The following is an 18,182-nucleotide window of genomic DNA, read 5'->3' as shown; positions in this document are numbered from 1 at the left end:
AGACTATGGGAGGTGCACAGTACTACATAGAGCCATGACTACAAGTCCAGACTATGGGAGGTGCACAGTACTACATAGAGCCATGACTACATGGAACTCTATTCCACATCAAGTAGCTCATGCATAGCAACACAAACACAGGCACAGACACGATAATATATGCACTATACATACACGTACACATGGATTTTGTGTATAAAGATATGAGGTAGTAGAGTAGGGACCTGAGGACACACACTTTTACATTTGTTTTATTGTTTTATTGAACCTTTATTTAACTAGGCAAGTCCGAACAAATTCTTATTTACAATGACGGCCTACCCCGGCCAAACCCGGACGACGCTGGGCCAATTGTGCGCCGCCCTATGGGACTCCCAATCTCAGCCGGATGTGATACAGCCTGAAATCGAACCAGGGACTGTAGTCTTGCACGGATATGCCTCTTGCACTTAGACCGCTGTGCCACTCGGGAGCCAACTTAATGTGTTGTGAAATCTGTTATATATTGTAATGCTTTTAAAATTGTAAAAGTGCCTTAATGTAGCTGGATCCCAGGAAGAGTAGCTGCTGCCTTGGCATTATGGGGATCCATAATACAAATACAGATGAACAATTAAACAAGCAGACTGTTTTCTTTACACTTCAGATGTGGTGTTTGATTATGTAGAAAACACTGTAAATTCAACATTTACTTTGAATTGCATATTCTGTTGCACTGCAATATCCTCCATTTTGCACAGAAAATAAAGAGGATAATTGACATATTTCTGCACTAATATTGTCCCCTCTAGCTTCTCACAAAGTAAGCAAACTGTTTGTTTTTAATTACTTAGCGATGCTGAATGTCTGTGCGCACCAGCCTGAGGCACTGGCCAGTTCTATTAATGGGCCTCCTCAAGTCTATGTTTCCTCCTTGGGCTTTCATTGGTTCATCAGTATCACTGATGATTTGTAGGCAGGTGTCCATAGTGGATGTGGCGAGGATTAAGGAGATACACTCGTAAACGCCTGATGGACTAGAGAACAGGGTGTTTTCCATGTGTGTGTGTGTGTGTGTGTGACGCTCGCAAACGTTTGATGAACTGATAGAACAGCGTGTGTTTTCCCTTCCTCAGCCGGAGATGCTTATTATGCTGATTTATGACTATTGATTTCAGTTTCCAACGGCTTTATTTGCTCGAAGCCATTCCCATTAAACTGCGGCTATGCAGGATGTGAATTAAGATTCTGGATTACAGTTGTATCTGTCTGAGTGATGGGTTTTCTCTGTGTTTGTGTGTGTGTGTGTTTGTGTGTGTGTGTGTGTGTGTGTGTGTGTGTGTGTGTGGTAGAGTGACGGCTAATGAATAAGTAAGCAGTGCGTGCCTCTGAAAGACTGAGGGGGATAAACAAACTTGAAGTAATGCCTGTTTTGTTTGGCCTTTTTTGAAACACACCGGCCAAGCCCATTGGCTGAAAGTGAGGCTTTGTGTCTGAGGAAACCAATCAGATCTGAGCGAGGATGTTTTTAAAAGTTCACTGGGATGCTTTCTGTTTGCGAGCTGAAAAGGACGTTCTTTGAAAAGTGCACATTTAGCCTTTTGTTGTGCCTTTTTTGGCCGTTGAGCTGCTCTCTCAACGGGATTTAAATAATTTGATTTGATTCATTGAGATTAGACTGGTGCCCCAAATTCACTCCATTGATTCAGTGATAGATTTCAAATGTAAACCACCTTATGTTTTAAAGCGTGCCGTGTGTTCTGGAATAGGATTAAAGAGAGACGCAGGCAATTGTAGCGTTGGCATATCCTCCTTTAGGGCAAGTAGAGTGTGGCATATCCTCTATAGGGCAAGTAGAGTGTGCCCCCTAATGCCCAAAACATGCAACTAAACCAACAGTTATTACTTGTTGCTAGATATATTTAAGACAAGTTACTGGTTTGGATCTGATTAATATTATTATGGTGAAGATGTAGGCCACAGATTGACACTTACTATGGTATAATGTCAAGTTGATGCACTCGGGTTCAGATTAATTGACCCCTAAGCCTAGCCCCTATTCAGTCTCGCTACCCTCCTCTCTCCCACTCATAAGACCCCTCCATGGTGTCTGCTTGGGGTCGAGCGGATGTTATACTTATTTGGGTAAAGAGGGATGTAGGATATACCCTTTATCTCTTTCTAGAATTAACCCCTATCTGTACCCCTTAGGCACAGGGGATTGGAAACACAATATAGGGAAAATCCTATCTGGCTCATCCAAGTAAAGAGCTACTGTGATATTGTGTATACCTATCTAATCCTTTCAGATCTATGTGGGGCCATGTTGTGAACATGTTTCTGGCCAGGGCCTTTCTCTCCCCTCTGCCTGAAGGTAATCTGCATGCAAGGTAATCTGCTCTCTCTCTCTGCTCTCTCTCTCTGCTCTCTCTCTCTCTCTCTCTCTGCTCTCGCTCTCTACTCTCTACTCTCTCTCTGCTCTCTCTCTCTGCTCTCTCTCTCTACTCTCTACTCTCTCTCCCTGCTCTCTCTCTCTGCTCTCTCTGCTCTCTCTCTCTTTCTCTCTCTCTGCTCTCTCAAGATACTCTCTCTCCCTGCTCTCTCTCTCTCTCTGCAACGCCCTGGTCTACTCCAGATGCACATACATGCGGGCACTCAGCTGGGCTGTAACTGATACTGTCTTATCGCACCGACTGGATGTGGGGGGAGGATGGGAAGTGGGGGAAGCACTGGGCCCTGGTCCATACTGGCAGACCTCATACCTGGGCTGAGCATCAGCCACACTGCAGTGCCACTGATAGTCAGAGAGGGACAGACGGACAGACAGAGAAATAGGCTGTTCCATACAGTTCTTCTCTCATCTCAGGGCTGTTTTTATCAACCAGCCTCAGGTTATTCTACCTGAGAACACGAGTTGCAGGGCCCTGTAATAGCTCACCCTCTTCCCACCCAACCCAGTCTCCTTACAGGACATGGTTAGTGTCTTCTTTCTTCCTCCATGCCTCCTCTCCACAGAGACCTGATGTCTGAGGTGTTTCTGTGTCTCCGCAGTGGTTTTAGAAAAATACACAAATTTAAGAGATTGTCTCGTTCTCCTGTTTCCAGATCCTTGTTACAGTACAGACTGTACAAGCTGATCCATTTAGCTTGGTTCTGGATGTCACCATTTATTCAATCATATCCATTATGAGCCAAGAGATCAAGGAAAGGGCATAGTGATTTATAGATTTTTGTTTGTTGTGAAAAGTGAACAGCCATACAGGCATGAGTGGAATTGAGTCGTGTCCGTTGGACTGAGGATGGCAGGCAGGGTATATTCTCTCTGCAGAAATCAATATTGATTTACTAGCCAGCCAGTCAGCCACTCACCCAGCCAGCCAGCCAGCCAGACACCAACCACCCAGCCAGCTTCCAACCCAGCCAGCCAGCAACCCGAAACCCTCTCCAACCCCTGCCCCTGTCTACCAAAGCATCTCCATACTGTAACACTCCTCTCCTTCCCAGAAGCTCTCTCCTCTCTCTTTCTTTATTTCTCTCATTCCCTTTGTCTAACATGTGTGATCTACCACTTGTTTCATCTCAGTACCTTGCAGGCATTTAGAGAATGAACTCTCTGTTCTGTCTCTCTGTGTCCCTCCCCTCCTCTCCTTTTCTCAACCAGGGCACACTGCTCCCTTTTTCTCCATGGTGGGTCCCTGAGGAGACATGCTGATAGAACAGGTGGCTCTGCAATGAACTCTGTGAGAGAGAGAGAGAGAGAGAGAGAGAGAGAGAGAGAGAGAGAGAGAGAGAGAGAGAGAGAGAGAGAGAGAGAGAGAGAGAGAGAGAGAGAGAGAGAGAGAGAGAGAGAGAGAGAGAGAGAGAGAGAGAGAGAGAGAGAGAGAGAGAGAGAGAGAGAGAGAGAGAGAGAGAGAGAGAGAGAGAGAGAGAGAGAGAATTCCTTAATACATTCACTGAGTTACTGTGTTGGTGCTGAGTTGAGAAAGAGAGGGGAGTCAGTAGTGTCAGCCCAAATGTTATCAGAACAGAGAGAGAGGGAGCGAGAAAGAGACAGATTGTGTGTTTGCTTTTGTGTGTGTGAATAATTGCGTGGGTGTGTGTGTTTGTTGACAATGCTGGTATAACTATAGTATAGCCTTGCTTACAGTGACTAGCTGTGATATTTACTATGCCAGCGGAAGAGGCTGTGTCACTCGTTATATAGTATCAATATCAAGTCAATACCTTGAAGTTTAGTAATGATTGCATGTTTTTGAACCGAGTCCCGGTCGTCTGTTTGGATCCCGACCCTCACCCTGGGAACCATGTTATCTCCCAGCCCAAGTGCCAGACGGACTCTGATTGTTTGTGTACGGAAGTTAGTTGTGTGTGTGCCTAGAGTCTCTCTCTCTATGTCACATTCATGAGCAGCTGGTGTTGGTTAGCCCATTTCCCATTTCCACAGCATAAGCACTGTGTCACTTTGTAAATGGCAGAATCTGCATCGGTGCCTTTCGGCCCCAGTGAACACAACAAACATAGCACAGGCCTGCGACCTCAGTACCCTGCCAACCAGCGATACAGATTACACAATACAGCAACACACGCAAAGACAAACAGAAAGGCAAGTCTGCGAGTTCCCAATCATCACCTCTACCGCCATTCAGAGATCAGGTGAGGGTAGCCTGAGGTTACAATATAAAACAACTAAAACACAAACAAATGAAACAGAAAAATACAAAAACAGAAAGTTCCAGACTGACCTTCTCTCTTACACACACACACACACGCACGCACACACACACACACACAATAATCAAGGCCAATTGGACTCACACCAAGATGATTCAAAATAACAGGAAGTCATTGAACTAATACTGTGAACGATGGAATGTTCTGGCTTATATGCATGGCTGAGTTATACAAAACAGTATTGATGGGAGCAAAGGCAGAAACGCTTCAGAAAAATGGTGAAGGGAGAAATATAAAAATAAAGGCAACAAACGTTGAGGCCCTCGCTATCTCGCTTCCTCTCTATCTCTCTCTCTCCCTTACCCCCCCTCTCTCTTCTTCGCCTTCTCTCTCTCTCTCTCGCTTCCTCTCTCTCTCTCCCTTACCCCCCCTCTCTCTTCTTCGCCTTCTCTCTCTCTCTCTCGCTTCCTCTCTATCTCTCTCTCTCCCTTACCCCCCCTCTCTCTTCTTCGCCTTCTCTCTTTTCTCTCTTTCATTCTCTCTCTCTCTCTCTTTCTCTCTATCTCTCTCTCTCCCTTACCCCCCCTCTCTCTTCTTCGCCTTCTCTCTCTCTCTCTCGCTTCCTCTCTATCTCTCTCTCTCCCTTACCCCCCCCTCTCTCTTCTTCGCCTTCTCTCTCTCTCTCTCTCTCGCTTCCTCTCTATCTCTCTCTCTCCCTTACCCTCACTCTCTCTTCTTCGCCTTCTCTCTTTTCTCTCTTTCATTCTCTCTCTCTCTTTCTCTCTATCTCTCTCTCTCCCTTACCCTCCCTCTCTCTTCTTCACCTTCTCTCTCTCTCTCTCTTCCTCTCTATCTCTCTCTCTCCCTTACCCCCCCCTCTCTCTTCTTCGCCTTCTCTCTCTCTCTCTCTCTCGCTTCCTCTCTATCTCTCTCTCTCCCTTACCCTCCCTCTCTCTTCTTCGCCTTCTCTCTTTTCTCTTTCGTTCTCTCTCTCTCTCTTTCTGTCTCTCTCTCTCCCTTACCCTCCCTCTCTCTTCTTCGCCTTCTCTCTCTCTCTTCCTCTCTATCTCTCTCTCTCCCTTACCCTCCCTCTCTCTTCTTCGCCTTCTCTCTTTTCTCTCTCTCTCTTTTTCTTCTCTCTCTTCTATATCTCTTTCTTTTCCTTCCTACCTCTCCCACCCCCTCTTTCTTCCTCATCTCTATATCTTGCTCTCTCTCTCTCTCTCTCTCTCTCTCTCGCTCTCTCTCTCTCTTTTCCTTCTCTCCCTTCCTGCCTCTCCCTCCTCCTCCCCTTCCTCCTGGTGTGTGTGTGATAAAAGCAGTGACACTTGTGACTCTGGGTCCCATCCTACGCTATATCTGACGTTCTGATAGGAAGTGCAGGGATTCGGGGCTGTGCGCTAATCTCTTAATGTATGTTCCCTTGTGTGTGTGTGTGTGTGTGTGTGTGTGTGTTTTATGTGATTGTGTGTGTGTGTGGTTGTGTGTGTGTGTGTTTTATGTGATTGTGTGTGTGTGTGTGTATTCCCTCATCCTTGGCAGGGCTAGCCAGGGTCCCAGAGGAAATAGATGGCGCCTTATCTGCCTTTATGGATTTATATTTTTAACCCAAGTTGGGTATGTTTCTGTGTGTGTTTGCCTCTCAATGTGTGTGCGCTTGCCTCTATGTGTCTGTATGTGTGTCTTGCTCCTCAAGGATGGACACGGAAGGTTATCAGAAGGCATTTTATTTAATAGAAATGCTATCAATGACGTGCTAATTGAGGCATTAATCAAATTAACTGACTCAAGCAAGCTCAGGTGAATTATGATCATTTGGTATGTTTAGCAGAAATGAACCCATGTCTTTACGCTCACCTTGAGCTTTAACACTCTCTGAAAGAGATGTCCCAGACAGTTCATCATATTAGTTATTGATGAAAAATAATATGATTCCGTTATTTGTTAGTTTGTCGCCTACAGACTCCATCTTAGTAAGTCCCTCGTTTGTCAGTTGAGTTTCATCTGATAACTGATGGATTTCCTAATATGGATGCCGTAGTGTTGTTCCTAAGTCACCACTAGGTGGCTTTCAACAGTGAGATAGAGGTATAGCTGCCTCAGTCAGTGTAATAATGTAATGCATAGATAGATAGACTCGAATACATCTTAATTTGATTTCCATACCAGCTCCAAGGCCTGTCAGAATTAGTTAAACATATTTTAATCTTCAATTGTTCTCTAAGTCTTTCTTCTACCACTGTTCAACAACTAGAAACTTCCTGTTTTCAGAGAAATAATTGTATGAGATTGTGTTGCAGTTTGTAAACAAGACAATGCGTTAACATTGCTATGGCAGGATCAATTAAATTCCAGCTAATATCTTGGTTGTCTAACTTTTGGTCATAGCACTCATCTCATACCCTTCTCATAGCAGATCTCCCTCTCACACACATAGGCCTGTTACCTGGTCTCAAATCTCAAACAGGGAAGGGAGAGGTAGTTCAGTGTTGTGCTGATCTAGCGAGAAAAGCAATTTAACCTCCTGGCCCCACAAGCCTTCAGGAGTCTCCACACATCAGAGGCATGGTGGCAGTGAGGGCCCAGGGGCCAGTACAGGCCAAGTCAATGCCTGCCCTGATCCAGCTCTAGAGGTTGGTGAGACTCTAAGGAAAGCAAGGTGAAGATCAATGTTTTCTGAGAATACTGCCTGCGAGTCCCCCTGAGAAAGAGAAGCTGCTAGTAGGAAATTACTGAAGGCTTGACTGTTCTGTCCAGGCTGGGTTCAGGGTCGGGGTCAGGGAAGAGAGGATAGGAGAGGATGAAAGAAGAGACCAGAGGGATGTTTTGTCCAGACGGATCAGGAAAGAGAGAGGATAGGGATGTAGGGATGTTTTGGACAGTAGAGCGGATTCAAGGTTTTGAGACAGTAAGACGTTTTTTAACACTGAGCAGCCCTGTGCTGTGACCTGGCTGATGGTTGGTTTGGGGAATCAAAACTTTTGATGCGAAGAACTCTGAACTTTCTTACATTTCTTCCTTGTTCTGACTGTGACTCCTCCCCTTTGGATGAGCAAGCAAAGCAAACTGACAAGACCAGGGTTTCATTGAACCAGCACAAGCTTTTGTCTGTGTTACCTTCTATTGGGTGTGTTTTTCTACTCTGATATGGGCAAAAGTAGGATTGCAAAATTCCCAGGTTTTTCAGAAATCCTGGATGGAAGATTCCCAGAATCAGGAGGAAATAAGCAGGAAATCCTGAATCTACCTGGATCTCTGGAAAACCATTTCATTTTGGGAAAGTTACTGGAATTGTGCAACCCGAGGGCAAGGTGTTGAGGAAAGGCAGCCTGTCTGAAAGGCATGTTGAGGTCACAGTGTTGAAGCTATAAAGACAGGTCACATGCTGTACCTCCTCCCTATGAAGACAGCCAGCACCAGGCTGAGGCCAGGGACAGAGAGAGATAAGGTCCCAAAGGAGCTCTAGTATCTTAATCACTCTACCTGCCAAGGAGAGAGGGAGGAGAAGGAGAGATGGAAAAGGAGGAGGATAAAGGAGGGGAGCTCTCACTCAGTGGGATTTGGACCTGAGCCCATCGCACTTTGTGTTTGTGTGCGTGTGTGTGCGTGTGTGTGCGTGCGTGTGTGTGCGTGTGTGTGCGTGTGTGTGCGTGTGTGTGCGTGCGTGTGCGTGCGTGTGTGTGCGTGTGTGTGTGTGTGTGTGTGTGTGCGTGCATACGTGCATGTGTGTTTGTGTGTGCGTGCATAATCTCTGGTGTTCAAAGTATTCCCTAGGTTGCCATTGCAGCCTAATAACAGTGTCAGTGTGATTAATGGTAGTAGGAGTGGCACGGCACTGAGTCCCTGATTACACACTCATTCAACTACATTACCCAACCTGCCCTGCCCTTCCATAGGGAATACACTACAGCCATGTCTTTAAAGCACTTAGAAGATTCCTTTGGTAACAGGATCCAATACTGTGACCCAGTGATCATTTTTAGAAGATTAGAAAGGTTTAGAAGGGTTAGAATGATACTCTGTTGTGATTCCCTCATGAAAACTGTCCCCAATCTGGTGTGATCAACATGGACATCTCCCTATCACTCGTTCTCTTTTTCTTTTAGTCATTCTCTTTCTGGTTGATCTCTCTCTCTCTCCTCCACTGCGGTGTGTGGACAGCTGTAAAGGAAAAAATCTGTCTTTGTTCGTCAGATTTTCTGTTTGACACCCGTGTGATGGCCAGGCAACAGGCTACAGCCCTGCTGTCTGTCCACCACACAGAGCTTTGAACAGGGGACATCTGAGGCCTTATGGCAGACAAAGAAGCCCTTATAGGGCCAGAGAGAGAGGAAGAGAGAAGTAAAGAGAGGTAGGGACTAGTGCAGGCTGCTGGGGGGAGGACTGCTCATAATAATGGCTGGAATGGTTTCAAAGGATGTGTTTGATGTATTCAATACCATTACATTTATTCCGTTCCATCCATTATTATGAGCCCGTCCTCTCCAATTTAGGTGCTACCGGCCACCTGTGGTAGAGACGGAGGTAGAGCAGAGAAAGGTAGAGGGTTGAATCCTAACTTGGTATATATGGTCAGGCTTTACCTCAACTCAGACTATTGCTCAAATCATGAAGGAGATATTCCTAAAGTTAAGTCTCTGTTGACAGGAATTCTGTTATAATCATCTGACCCGGTCTCCTCCCTCCTCTCCCCTAGGCTCGTTCATGATGGTGAACTCGTCCCAGCATGCTGCGGGGCAGCGGGCCCACCTCCTCCTCCATTCGCTGAGTGAGAACGACACGCACTGCATCCAGTTCAGCTACTTCCTGTACAGCCGCGACGGCCACTCCCCCGGGGAGCTGCTGCTCTACATCCGGGTCAATGGGGGGCCGTGGGGCAGTGCCGTGTGGAACGTCTCCGGGTCACATGGACGCCAGTGGCACCAGGTGGAGCTAGCTGTCAGCACATTCTGGCCCAGCGAATACCAGGTGAGCGCTAATAATACATCTGCTGTTTTAACACATACAGTATAGTAATTCTATGTCTAATACTACTCCATTAGCACCTTCCAGGCCCAGCAAATACCAGGGGAGAGACAATGCTATGCTAATGCTACATTGACAGTAATATGGCTCTATAACCAGGTTAGGGTGAGTGGCACCAGGTGGAGCTAGGGGATTGCAGATTTTCATATTGTCATACCGTCCTTCTCTCACCCCAGGATTTATGGTATTACCAGCTTAGTACACAAGGGGGTGCAAAAAAAAGCGCATTGGGTGTTGATTACCAGAATGCTAACAAAATGAGCACAAGGAATAGCACATTTCCATGGAGGATGTTAGCTAAATATGCTACCGAGTGCAAACGAAAATAAATTAATTGTAAAGACAGGCAATCCAGCTCATAAAGTTTTACATACAGTACCAGTCAAAAGTTTGGACACACCTACTCATTCCAGGGTTTTCTTTATTTTTTACTATTTTCTACATTGTAGAATAATAATGAAGACATCAAATCTATGAAATAACACAAACGGAATCATGTAGTAACCAAAAAAGTGTTAAACAAATCTAAAAATATTTTATATTTGAGATTCTTCAAAGTAGCCAACGCTCTACTTTGCCTTGATGACAGCCTTGCACACTCTTGGCATTCTCTCAACCAGCTTTATGAGGTAGTCACCTGGAACGCATTTCAATTAACAGGTGTGCCTTGTTATTGAAAGTTAATTTGTGGAATTTCTTTCCTTAATGCATTTGAGCCAATCAGTTGTGACCCATTTTAGGAAGCTAGGCATATGTCACGGTCACTACTTCACAGGCGAACCGTTAGAACGTGAACTTTAAAAAAAAATCTAAATGTCTTTTTGGGCAGAAATGCCTTCTCGAACAAACATGTATGCCATCTGCAAATATGAATAACATTGTCAAATTACGAGCCTAGTTGGTTTAGCCAAAGAAAAAGCGAGCAAGCTTCCTATCCATGATGAGTTTGGATTGTTCTGCCATATACTGTAGCATGCTTCTGTCTATTTAAGCTGGTCAGTATGTCTAGGTCATCCTGTCTAACGCAGTTTTTAAAAAATGTACTGTGTATTAAAACTGCATAAGTGTTGCTCTCCACTTTCTGGAGGGCTGAGTTTGGAAATCAGTGGTATCGAATTAGATCTTCACACTAAGGGCAACCATGGCATCCGACAGGAGACGCATCCAACCAAGAATGATGTATATGGGTAAGATAGTCTGGCTAGCTACATTATCAGATATGACATGTTTCTAATTTTGACAGAAAGAGCCATTTACTTGGCTAGCTAATGCCTAATGTTAGCTAGCTAACATTGAACCTGGTTGGTTAGCTACCTTCAGATTCATGCAGGGTAGTAACTACATGTGCTGTATTTATGGTTCATTGTTTACCTAGCTAGCTAGCTAGTTACATGTCTTAACAAAGACAAAGACTATGCAAGTAACCATTTCGGGTGAGTTCATAAATTCAGTCTGGCCATCTACTCCGATTTCAGAGCACTCTCGTCTGAATGTGCCAGAGAGCACAGAATAACTGATGAATTTACAAATGCTCAACACCCGTTGAATATGGCCGGTGTCAGTAAATGTCACTAAACTCATCGGCCAGAGCGTCCTCTGTGCGCTCTGAACACGAAACGCTCTGAATTTACAAATGGACAATCTGACAGCACAGTTGCAGTCACCAACACTCTGGATAACCTAATAGCCTAACCAGCTCTGCTAGGGCGAGTAATGTTCAGTGAGCTGTTCTCTCTATCACTTGTCTGGAAGTAGCTAGCAAGTTAGCTTGGGTGCTATGATGAAAGTGGTTCTCATGAGGACAGCCACAGGAAAAGAACCTCTGCTTCAGAGGATAAGTTCATTAGAGTTACCAGCCTCAGAAATTGCAGCCCAAATATTGGCTTCACAGAGTTATAGTAACAGACTCACCTCGAGGAGACTGCGTGAATCAGGCCTTCATGGTCCAATTGCTGCAAAGAAACCACTACTAAAGGACAGAAATATTAAGAAGAGACTTGCTTTATCCAAGAAACACGAGCAATGAACATTAGACCGGTGGAAATCTGTCCTTTGCTCTAATGAGTCCAAATGAGATTTTTGTTTCCAACCGCCGTGTCTTTGTGAGACACAGAGTAGGTGAATGGATGATCTCTGCATGTGTGGTTCCCACATGAAGCATGGAGGAGGAGGTGTGATGGTGTTGGGGTGCTTTGCTGGTGATACTGTCTGTGATTTATTCAGAATTCAAGGAACACTGGTCATTTTGGATGTTTTTCTAAAAATAAAAAAATAAAAAGACTACGTCCAGCTTTCGCTCCACCGACTAGTATATGGCAAGTTAAACTTAGGGAATTCTGCATTTTCTTTTACACAGGAACAAAATATGCATCTTATAAGAAATATCTTGCTGCATTTTGTAAACACAGATGTAAAATGCTTCTTATTGGAATTTCTGCCGGCATCAGACTAATTTTGTGATTCAGTTGCACTTCTAAACTCGGATGAGAATTCACAGGCATTCTATCAGCAGACAGCGTTCTGACTGATGTGGAGATACTTTTCTCCAGTACTTGTCTCGGTGTAGCCAGCCTATTTTTCTCCAGTAAAATGCAAGATTAACTTTAAGAAAAAACATTAGGACCTGTAGCTGGCCTCATTCTTTCTATGCTATGCCTAAACATTAGAAATATGAATGCCATGGATTGTTTATTTTTTAAAAAGGCCTTGGTTCTTCATTGTAAGCTCATTTACTTGTGTGGCTGCCAGCCAAATAGCTTTGCACTTCTATTGTCATCTGATGAAAATGTATCTATTTTCTGCCTAATGTGTTGCACCAATGTATTTTCTGTGAAGGAAAACTATAGTTGCACGTCTGCCTTGATCAACATCATTGGCAAAGATGTTGTTTGGCGTTAACTGCCTTGCTCAAGGGCAGAATGGCAGATTTTTCTACCTTGCTGGCTCTGGATTGGACCAGCAACCTATCAGTTACTGACCCAATGCTCTTATTCCCTAGGTTACCTGGTTGATTGGTTGGTTGATTGATTAAGAACAGAACATTGGCTTTTAGAGCCGTCACACATAGAGTATGTTCTATACTGCAGCTGATAAACTATGCCAGAGACCAGCCGCTAGTGGGCCACCACATGCTTGCTAGCTGGGAAACATCATGTCCTTGATTAGTTTCATCTGTTGTGCTTGTGCTGCTTGAATAGAAAAAATATGTGCAAACTACCAGTTTGTCCCAGAGGAGCGGGTACTGCTGCTGTATGTCATCGTGACAACATGGGAATATAAATGTGGTATAGTAGTGTATTTGTCGTATATTTACCTGTATGACTTAATGTCCCCCAGTGCAGCAGAGCAATCAATATCTCTTTGTTCTGCCCTGTGTTTAGTTGATGGTGTTGTTATGGCTATTGTGTGTGTGTGTGTGTGTGTGTGTGTGTGTGGTGGGCTATTTGGAGGCAGCCTCATTAAATCCTGTGATTTATACCTCTAGCCGTCTCTCGTTTGCCCTCCTCCAAAACGCCCTTTAACGAGAAGCCAACAGCTGTATGTGTGTGTGTGTGTGTGTGTGTGTGTGTGTGTGTGTGTGTGTGTGTGTGTGTGTGTGTGTGTGTGTGTGTGTGTCAATGGCAGCAGTAAAGGATTGTGGGGGTGAGTGTGGGTTGGCTGAACAGTCAATTGACCTCAATTCCATGTGACCCTAAGTAGAGGAGTGTTTTCCTCCATAACCTTGGTCTCCTCTCAGAGCTCCATGCCTGGTCCCAGACCCATCTCAATAAATCAACACATACTTAATGAGATTAGGCCCTGGTGTGGATCAATGCTGTGTGTTGTGTGGTAGTATCCTCAGCTCTGCTGTCCTAGGCCTCGCCAACAACACAACCCCAAAGTGATTAAGAGTTAATGATTTTCTTCCTCTCTTCTGCGACATCAAAAGGTTCTCTTATCACCACTACAGTCTCCCACGTTTTTCTCACGGTGGAAGGGGATATGGGATATGGGGGCGTTGGTATAATAACCAATCAGACCAAGCCTTGCCTGGGCTGGTGGTTTGGTGAAAGTCAAACTGTGTTTGTTGAGTCTGTCTGAAAACAGCGGTACAATTTACCACCCAGATAATATGTGTGTACGCTGAAGCAGCCTGGGTGTGGTGTGTCATATAAGTGGAAATGAAGACCTGTGGGTGGGTGTGACGTCTTAAGTCTCCCCCCGGGTACGCAGACAGACTGCTTTGTTGGTCCCATAGAGCAGTACGAGGTTCTGCTGCAGGTAATGAGGCAGGTAAAAGACTGAGAGGATGACTGGTGCAGGGTTTTAATCCTGCCCTGCAGGGATGAGTCTCTTGCTGCACTGTGAAGAGGGGGACAGAACAGAATAGAATAGAATAGAACACAGCCTGGGGCGGGGCGCATTGCCTGCCTGACTCTCAATGCCTCCCATTTGCTCTCCCCCTTTCCCCCTCTCCTCTCCCTTTCTGTCCTCTAGTCCTCTCCCCCTCTCTGCCATGATCTATCTTCTACTCTTTCCCCCTCTGTCCTCCTTTCCCTTTCTCTCTCTCTGTCACGGCTCAAAGTGCTAGTGAAGGCCCCAGAGGGCCCACTCATCCAATCCCACAGATAAGGATCACTGTCCCGCAGTCCCAGCCAACAGATCGGCCCCACGGGACCCTGACCAACAGCCAGGAACAGACAGACAGTGAAGAGAGAATAAAGAGCAGAGAGAGAAGAAAAGAGAACGGGACTGCTTCACAGGGCTTTAAAATAGAGAAGGGGAGAGCAAGAGAGAGAGAGAGAGAGAGAGAGAGAGAGAGGGACAGAGAGATGGGGTAGTGGGAGTGAGAGGGAGGGTGTTGAGATGGAGATTAGGTATCACTGAGAGGCCCCCAGGGGCCAGAAGGACACAGACTGAAGGAGAGAGATAGACTATGTGCTCTGTAGCTGGAGATTGATCAGAGACTGAGCTAGCTATAGCCCTCCACAGCGATCACAAAGAAGAGAGCAGTCAGTGAAGTGCTATTACCATTGATTGTTTCTGCCTCAAGTAATAGTAGACTATTCAAATGTTTCTTGTTGACTAGAGTGTAGGTGGGAATCTTGTTACTTTGGTATCAACAATGACGAGACAGCCTACAGGGAGGAGGTGAGGGCCCTGGTGGTGTAGTGCCAGGAAAATAAACTCTCCCTCAACATCAACAAAATGAAGGAGCTGGTCCCTTATCACATCGATGGGACTACAGTGGAGAAGGTGGAAAGCTTCAAGTTCCTCGGCGTACCCATCACAGACAATCTGAAATGGTCCACCCTCACCGAGAGTGTGGTGAAGAAGGCGCAACAGGGCCTATTCAACCCCAGGAGGCTGAAGAAGTTTGGCTCAAACCTTTACAGTTGCACAATTGAGAGCATCCTGTCAGGCTGTATCACCGCCTGGTATGGCAACTGCACCGCCCACAACCGCAGGGCTGTCAAGAGGGTGGTGCGGTCACCGGGGTCACACTGCCTGCCCTCCAGGACACCTACGGCACCCGATGTCACATGAAGGCCAAAAATATCATCAAGGATATCAACCACCCGAGCCACTGCCTGTTTACCCCGCTATCATCCAGAATGCGAGGTCAGTACAGGTGCATCAAAGCTGGGACAGGGAGACTGAAAGACTGCTTCTATCTCAAGGCCATCAGACTTTTAAATAGCCATCACTAGCCGGCTACCACCTGGTTACTTAACTCTGCACCTTAGAGGCTGCTGCCCTGGAATCACATGGAATCACTGGTTACTTTAAAAATGGTTTACTTTATTTATTAATTCCATTATTTTACTTTTAGATTTGTGTGCATTGTTGGAAAGTGTTAAATACTACTGCACTGTTGGAGCAGGGAACACAAGCATTTCGCTACACCCGCAATAACATCTGCTAAATATTTGTGTGACCAATCAAATTTGATTTGATTGTATCAGTGTCAGGTGACCTGTCCCAGTCTTTTGATATTTTAAAGAGGGAGAGATGAGGTGATTGAGTTTAAATGAAGAGGTAGCAGCAAACACTATCAAAACATTTGATGAAGCTCTCAAGACGTTCTCCTCCTCGTTTTGTGAAATCTTTTGCTTGGGAACAAAGTCAATAGACGTTGCAGCACTAAAGACTAAAGAGGGATAAAGACAGAGTGATCTCAGTGTCCCTGAACTCTCTGTCTGTCTTTCTCTTCCTCTGTCTCTCTCTTTCTCCCCTCTGTCTCTGTCTCTCTCTCTCCTCTCCCCACTTCTCCCTTGGTCTCTCTCCCCTCTGTCTCTGTCTCTCTCTCTCCTCTCCCCACTTCTCCCTTGGTCTCTCTCCCCTCTGTCTCTGTCTCTCTCTCTCCTCTCCCCACTTCTCCCTTGGTCTCTCTCCCCTCTGTCTCTGTCTCTCCTCTCCCCACTTCTCCCTTGGTCTCTCTCCCCTCTGTCTCTGTCTCTCCTCTCCCCACTTCTCCCTTGGTCTCTCTCCCCTCTGTCTCTGTCTCTCTCTCTCCTCTCCCCACTTCTCCCTTGGTCTCTCTCCCCTCTGTCTCTGTCTCTCTCTCTCCTCTCCCCACTTCTCCCTTGGTCTCTCTCCCCTCTGTCTCTCTCTCTCTCTCTCCTCTCCCAACTTCTCCCTTGGTCTCTCTCCCCTCTGTCTCTGTGTTTCTATCTAACTATCTCTCTCCCCCCCCCTCTCTCTCTCTCTGGTTGAGCTCTGAATATTCATGGCTCTTGGTGCAATCAGTCCTGGACAGGCTCAGAGAGACGAGGGACAGGGGGATGGAACCAAGCCAGGAGCCGGAAGGCATAGAACTCTCTTTCTCACCCTCTTTCTTTCGCCTTTTCTCCTCTTCCTCTCTCTCCAATTCACAAACGCTACTGCCCTCCTCTTAATCTCTCTGTCTTAATTCTGTGTATCTTGCATTTCACATTCCCTTCATCTCTTTCCAACTCTGTCTCCCTTCCTCTATACCTCCTTCCTCTTCTCCTTCATCACTCAATCCCTCTCTGTCCATCATACCCAAGTGCACCCCATTTCTCACCGCTCAACCCAATCCAACTATGCACACACAGGCCTGCAGGCACACAGGCACGGACACACGGAGGAGCACCTACATGCACACATACTGAGAATATGGTGCAACCATAAACAAGCTCATATATGCTACATGTAGTTGTGTGTCCCCAATTCCCTCAGCCTACTAGATGAACAAGGTCCACTGGATCCCAGGTCATATATTACTGTCTTTTACTTCCACAATGTCAATACCAGTCAATACCATTCCACCCTCATCCCACTTTATTAACCAAAACAAATCCATCAACAGAAGATTGTGGACAATAATTGTACAACACGTTCCTGTTTCTCTAACGACTGCTTCTGAAGCTGTTGAATTAATTTAAACACTTGTGTGGATCGATGGAGTCTGTCAGTGTACAAATTAAAAGCATAAATAACAACTCCCATAGCGATAAAAATTAAAAACCAGAATCAAGAAATATTAATTAGCCAACAAATCCTCTCTTTATTGCAATTCTTTATCGACAGTCGGCCAGCCAGTCTGCTAGCCAGCCAACCAACAAACCAGTCAGCCACCAAACCAGCCAGCCAGCCAGCCAGCTCCCTTACAAAAGGGAAAATAAGCAAACATAAATATGGGTTGTATTTACGATGGTGTTTGTTCTTCACTGGTTTCCCTTTTCTTGTGGCAACACACAAATATTGCTGCTGTGATGGCACACTGTGGTATTTCACCCAGGAGATATGGGAGTTTTGTTCTGTTTTCTCATGACTTGGTTGGGTCTAATTGTGTTGCTGTCCTGGGGCTCTGTGGGGTCTGTTTGTGTTTGTGAACAGAGCTAGCCACCAAACCAGCCAGCCAGCCAGCCTACCAGCCAGCCAGCCAGCCAGCTGATTGCATGTATTCCCTTTGAGGACAGGGAAGGGAACAGGGCAGGGATGCAGCATAGAGAAGTGTGTAATTCTGCTCCATTGAGTTTTACAAAATGAACTGAACTGGTGCTGTAGCAGCTAGGGGGAGAGGGAAGCTCATGTTCAAATGTATCAGTGAATGCTCTTTCTTTTTTACCCCCCCAAACCAACCGCCAACATTGCCTTCCATGAATTCTCTGTACCCATCCTGCTGTGTACTTGGCTTTTATCCCTTTTCTTCCTCCTCCTCTTCCTCCTCCTACATCCCTCCTCCCAGTGTCTGAAGGCAGTGTTTTTGTGATCCACATTCAGAGTTTGGTGTGTGTTATTATTTCCCCCATCTCTCTGCTTGGATGATGAAACACCTCTGTAGCCTGAGAGACAGACAGCGGTAGGCACAACGCAGCAGCACCCCACTAGTTTCAACAAGCCTGGCCTTGATTTTCACATCACTGTTGTTCTTTGGAAGAGTTATGTCTACCTCCCTCCTTTCCCCATTCTCTTTGTAGCTCTACTTGGTTGCAACAAGAGGAAGCAGGTAAAGAAAATAGGAAGACTGTCACAACCTTGAACTGATGAGGATTCTGTTC

The 18,182-nt window shown here is 45.7% G+C and overlaps 1 protein-coding gene across 2 annotated transcripts in view; it reads left to right on the top strand.

Annotated features, from left to right (window-relative positions):
* The window catches only part of LOC139373577 (receptor-type tyrosine-protein phosphatase U-like), a 271,750-nt gene that overhangs the window by 152,031 nt on the left and 101,537 nt on the right, over window positions 1-18,182 (top strand). For both annotated transcript variants that reach the window (XM_071114246.1, XM_071114245.1), the window contains exon 3: window positions 9,347-9,618. In XM_071114246.1, the coding sequence (XP_070970347.1) occupies window positions 9,347-9,618 (272 nt within the window). The remainder of the gene's footprint in view (window positions 1-9,346; window positions 9,619-18,182) is intronic.

This window comes from Oncorhynchus clarkii, chromosome 18 (assembly GCF_045791955.1).
Source record: "Oncorhynchus clarkii lewisi isolate Uvic-CL-2024 chromosome 18, UVic_Ocla_1.0, whole genome shotgun sequence".
Classification (NCBI taxonomy): Eukaryota; Metazoa; Chordata; class Actinopteri; order Salmoniformes; family Salmonidae; genus Oncorhynchus; species Oncorhynchus clarkii.
Note: the sequence above shows the minus strand (reverse complement) of the source record. Positions and strands in the feature narration are given on the sequence as shown.